General features: G+C 66.4%; 1 protein-coding gene across 1 annotated transcript; it reads left to right on the top strand.

Moving 5' to 3' along the window:
- The first annotated feature begins 2,422 nt into the window (after positions 1 to 2,422).
- Positions 2,423 to 5,461, top strand: CRYAA (crystallin alpha A). Its single transcript, XM_049629943.1, has 3 exons — positions 2,423 to 2,611; positions 3,611 to 3,733; positions 4,823 to 5,461. Exons 1-3 carry the CDS (start codon positions 2,423 to 2,425, stop codon positions 5,030 to 5,032), a joined length of 522 nt encoding a protein of 173 aa, XP_049485900.1. The 3' UTR covers positions 5,033 to 5,461.
- Positions 5,462 to 5,932: the final 471 nt, after the last annotated feature.

The raw sequence follows: 5,932 nt of genomic DNA, 5'->3' as shown, positions 1-5,932 counted from the left end.
AACGGCTCCTGTCACCACTGGGGCTTGGAAGCGACCTCTTCAGGGTCACCCAAGGAGGACTCCAGGCCCAGAATAAAAGGGTCCTCTTTTCCCAGAATCCGGGTTCCTGAGGGGCTGTGCCGAGGCGGGGGCGGGGGGGGAGGGTGAGGCGAGGGTGAGTTTGCACACACGTGCGCGACACGGCCGGTCCTCGTCGCTTCCGATCCCAAAGCCTCGGTGCCGCCTCACGCCAAAGGCCACCGCTAGGGGCCCGGCCGGCTCTGCGTCCCGTGCCCCATGGAGGTCTCTGCTCCCGTCGGCTGCCGCGCACGGGATTCCAGACCCCGGAAGGCGCAGTTGTGCAAGGCGTGTGTGCGCCCGTGCGAGTCTGAAGGATCTTGGGGGCCCCTCAGCCTCCCTGCGCCGCGTGGCCCAGGGGACGGGGCTGTGCTCAGACGCCACCGCCTCTATCTCTGCCTGCAGGTGCAGAAGTTTCCACCGACCCCACGGAAGCCACGGGCTGGGTGAGGAGAGCGAGGCCCTCCCCTGGGCGACAGGGTCAGGGGGCACCAGAAACAGGGTCATTAGGATGAATCATTTCTTAACGCGGTGTTTTAAAAAATCAAAACGAATGCGCAAAATCGGCGACGAACAAAATACCAACATTTGAACGAAGGCAGATCTGTCGGAAGGTCCACTGTTCCTTCTTTGTCAAAGTACTGCCCGCTCGCCCGGCCCTGCTGGTCCCCCCCACCCCAAAAGGAGGACTCAGCCGGAGGGACACTCATGGCACCGGGAGGAGTCAGCCGGCACTGTGTGGGGCCACCCACCGCCCCTGCCCCGCCACCCGGCCCGGCACGTGGCCTGAAGTGAAACCCCCTCCCCTTCCTCGGAGCCGAGTGACTGGGCACGCAGCCCGCCCTTCTAAACTCCACTTCTCTGGTTTCCGCAGTTGGGGGGGGGGGGGGGGGGGGGCGGGTATGGAGACTTACATGCCGTGTAGGGTGGCCGCAGGGAGACCGGCAAAGGGTGGCCCAGAGCGGGCCTGGGGCAGGGAGGGGGCCCTCCGCCCCCCCGCAGCATTGATGATCTCCCCCCTAATTTGGTCTTTGTTGCCAGACACCGGGGGAATTGCTCCCTCGAATCATCCTTGCAGGGCACAGGCTGGCCTTTCCAGGTTTTTCAGGGCCCTCTACCACCGGTCTGGGGCCATGTGCACAGCAGGTGCCGAGAAGTGGGGGGAGGAAGGCTGTGACACGGGACACGGCTGGTCAGGAAGGAGCCGCGCGAGGGACGCTCTGAAGTCCCCACGTTCGACGCCTAGGCCGTCTCAGTTGTGTCTGACACAACCCTCCTTAAGTGCCGGGTAAGTGCCCTTCCGTGGCCCCTGTGCACACGGGTGAGAGGCTGTGCTGGGAAGCAAAGGTACAAGGACGAATAAGAAGCTTCTCGGGTCCAGACTGTGCGGCGAGGAGCTGGCTCGGGAGGGGCCGGGAGCGGGCTCTTCCCTGCCCTGCGGTGGCCGCGCGTTACTACAGCGCTCCCGGGAGGCCGAACTGCTGAGGGGCAGCAAACACCTTAAACGTGGGGGCGTGGGAGGGCCCTGTTCTGGGGGGGCTGGTCCCCTCTGAGCAACAGCCAGCCAGGGCCACAGCGGGAGGAGCGAAACCGTCCCCAGGCCTGACGGACGACAGCCCCGATGCGCGGCCTTGTCACAGCGAGAAGTTCGAAGGGACGATGTCCACGGAGAGGAGCCCAGGGTACAGGGTTCCCACCCGTGTAAAACCAAACCTGCCTCCCTATCTGGACACACACAGACCCCACGTCACCCCCCCCCCCCCGCTACCAGGGGGGACCTGGAAATTACAGGCACTTTTTAGTTTCTTCCTGGTATTTTCTCTCTTTCTTGAGATTTTTACGACCGTGTATACGTTTTGTAATCAGAAAGAGGTAATTCTGTTTTGAAAAGTGATGTACTCTCCCCGCAGTAGCTGTGAGATTTGGGGATCATGTACGTGGCCTCTGAGCCCACGGCTCGTCCGTGAAGCGGGTATGAGCCCCCACTCACGGGGTGGCCGTGGGATCACCTGGGCCACGTAAGCAGGAGGCGTCCCCGACCCAGTAGTGGGAGATGAGTCCTCGCCGTCCCCCAGGTGAGTGTGGGGACAGAGCCACAGGGCGGCTCCTGCAGTCCAGGGCTCCATGCGGGGCAGGGCCTCAGTGCCCGGGGCTGGGAGTGGCGGGCGCTCAGCCCGGGCCACGTTTCTGCTGACCCGGCAGCCTTCCTCCTGAGCTCACACTTTCCAGACAAATCCCCCTAATGCTTCTATTCTGTCGCCGGCGTATATAAGGAGGGCTCACCTCCCAGTTCTCCACCGCACTGCCCAGAGGCCCCTGCCCGACTCCCCACCAGCCCCGGGTCCCTGCATCGCTGACGCCCGCCATGGACATCGCCATCCAGCACCCCTGGTTCAAGCGTGCGCTGGGCCCCTTCTACCCCAGCCGGCTGTTTGACCAGTTTTTCGGCGAGGGTCTCTTCGAGTACGACCTGCTGCCCTTCCTGTCCTCCACCATCAGCCCCTATTACCGCCAGTCCCTGTTCCGCACCGTGCTGGACTCCGGCATCTCCGAGGTAAGACCTGGCTCGGGGGGGCTGCTTTCTCCCGCTGGCCGCGGCTGGAGGAGCAGGGGGAGCACGGTGCTCCGTGGGGAGCCGCGCCTCGCCTCGGGCCTCTGAGGAGGGGTCTGGAGAGGGAGCCGGAGCCCAGCCCCGTCTCGTCCTCTATCACCCCATGACCCACGTGTGCTTTATGATGCACCAGCCACACGATGGCGGCCCCGCGAGCAGGCCCACCGCGGCCGGTGTGACGGCCGGTGTGGGCTCTGTGCTCCGGGCTGTCCACCCTTCCCTTCCGGCAGGAAGCCTGGGCGGGTGCGCTGTGACGTCCCAGGTCCCCAGGAGGGCCCCTCCCCCAGGACGGCCTGCACAGCCGCAGAGTGTGGTCTGTTCCCTGCCCGGGGCCAGGCCCAAAGGGAAGCGACCGCTGGCCTTCCCTCCCCGAGCCCCTGCGGTGGACCCCAGGGTCCCGGGGTCTCGAGGGGCTGGGTCTCCCTCACTGCCTAAAAGCAGAGGCCTGCCCAGGGCTGATGCGGTGCCCTCAGAAGCAAAAACACCCTTGCTGAGTGTCCCCAGGGAGCGCCGTCGGGGCAGGGGGGAGGGAAGCAGGTTGAGCAGTGAGCCCGGCAAGGCTGTCGGGTGCATCACGCCCGTGGGAGAAGTCAGGCCCCGGGCTGTTTATGGAGAAACCAGGGAAGCCGAGGGCTGTGACTTTATTCAATGTGCTAGGTCCAACCAGTCAGCCAACCCCTGACCCGCCAGCCGGGCGACCCGTAACCAGCCTCCTAACCCGTAACCTGCCCGCCAACCATAACCAGCCTCTCAGCTCATCGCCAGCTAGGCATCAGCAGACACAGGGTCTTGAGGCCGAGGGTCCACGCGGTCCCGAGTCAGGGGTCCCCGGGACTCTGTGCCCTGTATGCGTGGAAGGTGTTTCTGTGCTGACGGCCGGGGGACCGGCTCCGGCCAGCCCCGCACAAACCGCAGAGGCCCACGGGAGCTTTTGGGTTTCAGGTCCGCTCTGACCGGGACAAGTTCGTCATCTTCCTGGACGTGAAGCACTTCTCCCCGGAGGACCTGACTGTGAAAGTGCTGGAGGACTTTGTGGAGATCCACGGCAAGCACAACGAGAGGCAGGTGGGTCTCAGGGGCCCCCGCCTTCCGGGGACCCTGCGCCCCAGGAGGGAGGGGGACTCTGCCCCCACACGTCCGCTTGGCCCAGAGCGCACAAGCAAGCCTCCTCCCAGCGACAGGGAGGCCGCTCCTGAGCCCCGGCAGGTGAGGGGTCTGCAGGGACCCCCGCCCGGGTACCGCCCGGCTGCCCCTGGCTCCCTCCGAGCCGCGCCGGTGATGGGGTTGGAGCAGAGAGGATCCCGGGAAGCTCCGGGCACCGGGCGGGGGGGGCGAGGGGAGCTCTGAGCCGACGTGGGTTCCGTGGAAACCTAACTGTGGCGGGCGAGCCCTGCAGTGCGGCCGGAGGCCATCGATGCCCCAAATGCTTGTGTGTTCACACGTTCACCTCTCGGCGGCCCTTTGTCATTGGCGCCCCCGTTATCGGGAGCCGGCAGGTGGCAGAGCCCGGCTCAGGGAGATCGGTGGCCCCACAGCTGGTTCAGGGTGCGGTGGCTGCTCACCTGGCAGAGACCAGGGTCAGAGACCAGGGTTTCCTCTCAATGGTTGGAGCGGTTGTGTGCGTGCGTGCGTGTGCGTGAACCCCTGACTCCGTGTCTCCTGCCCCCCACGTACGGCGCTGTGGCCCAAGTGACTTGTTTCAGCGTGGAGAAAGAAGTCGGGCCCAGGGGCTGGGACCAAGCTGTCCCGCCGAGGGGAGAGTTCTTTTGCTCAGGCCCCGCTGGGTGGAAAGCAGACACCCTGAGCCTGTGGGGTGAAGGCCAAATGTGGTCCACGTGCAGGACTAGGACAGCCATTCACGCGATTCTGGAGTGAAACGGGTCTGATGAGCCAGCTCCATGACCGTGAATGGCCCCAGGCTGTGCAGGGAGGCGGGGAGGCGGGGAGGCCGGGAGGCGGGGAGGCCGGCGGGGGTGGGGGGGTTGGGGCGCAGCCTCAGCAGGAGCTCTCGACGTGGCCTTCTGGCTCCCACTGCACCGTGTGAGTGTGGCGGGTTTGGCCCTCGTGAGGTCCGGGAGGGCCTTCCCCGTGTCAGGCCCACGGCACCCCCGGCCCTGGCGTCTCTGACCGTGCCCTTCCCCGTCCCCCGCCCAGGACGACCATGGCTACATCTCCCGTGAGTTCCACCGCCGTTACCGTCTGCCGTCCAACGTGGACCAGTCGGCGCTCTCCTGCTCCCTGTCTGCGGATGGCATGCTGACCTTCTCTGGCCCCAAGGTCCCGTCTGGCGTGGATGCTGGCCACAGCGAGAGAGCCATCCCCGTGTCGCGGGAGGAGAAGCCCAGCTCTGCGCCCTCGTCCTAAGCTCGGCCTCGGCCTCGGCCTCGGCTGCCACCGCTGCTGCCCCCACGGCCCATCGGTCTGGGGGAGCCCTAGAAAGTGGGGTGCTGGTCTCCTTTTGCTTTCCTTCTTTCCATTTCCTTTTCCTTTCCTCTGAGGGAGCGAGGGTTTGGGGAGGGTAGCCTGGAGGGCTTGGGGCTTCCGCCTGCGGTGCCCCGGCCTCGGGGCCGCCCCGATCCCAACACTGGCCGCCGGGTGGATGTGATCGCCTCCCCCGCTTCCTGACACGGCCGCGCCGTGCTCCCAGAGGAGGCCACCTCGGGACGACCTCTGGGTCCCCAGGGCCAGCCAGGCACACCTTGACCCTGGGCGGCGGGCGCCCGTGTCACGGCCCGGCTGTGCATCCTGCCCTCGTTCCCCGGGTGCCCCGAGGTCCGTCTGGCGGAGCCCCCCGTGCGCCTGGGCCCTCGGCAGCCTCTCCCCGACCGCGTTCCCCCCATCCTTCCTCTATGTAGCACCTCTCCCGGGGCACCCGGCCACCCATGAGAACGCAGCCCGTGGCAGTCAATAAAGAACAGGTGACACAAGCAATTTGCTGGCTGGTGGTCGTGCTGTCTCCCCCGGGGGGGTGTGCGGGGCCGCATGACCTGTGGCATGGGTGCAGGGGTGGACATGACGGGTGGGCAGGGGGCAGGGTCCACCCCGGCCGCCTCCAGGAGACCCGGTCACTTCCTGGCTCCCACTCCCCAGTGCCCCCCGGACCCCCGCTTGGTAGGGAGGAGGGGGTTTGTGTGGAGAACACCGAGGGAGGGGGAGGTGGGGGTGTGGAGAGAATCAGGACCCCCTTCTCTGTGGGACCCAGGGTGCCCGGTGGGGCAGTGCCATCTTGCCGCTCTCCTCCTCTGGGGGGCTTGTGTCCCGGCT

The sequence above is a fragment of the Panthera uncia genome, chromosome C2, assembly GCF_023721935.1.
Source record: "Panthera uncia isolate 11264 chromosome C2, Puncia_PCG_1.0, whole genome shotgun sequence".
Taxonomy (NCBI): Eukaryota; Metazoa; Chordata; class Mammalia; order Carnivora; family Felidae; genus Panthera; species Panthera uncia.
This window is presented reverse-complemented; position numbering and strand designations above follow the sequence as displayed.

Excerpts from the sequence above, each read along its gene's own strand:
- CRYAA (XM_049629943.1), top strand. The coding sequence starts at position 2,423 with ATGGACATCGCCATCCAGCACCCCTGGTTCAAGCGTGCGCTGGGCCCC. Across the intron at positions 2,612-3,610 it reads TGGACTCCGGCATCTCCGAG|GTCCGCTCTGACCGGGACAA; the intron begins GTAAGACCTGGC and ends TTTGGGTTTCAG. Across the intron at positions 3,734-4,822 it reads GCAAGCACAACGAGAGGCAG|GACGACCATGGCTACATCTC; the intron begins GTGGGTCTCAGG and ends TCCCCCGCCCAG.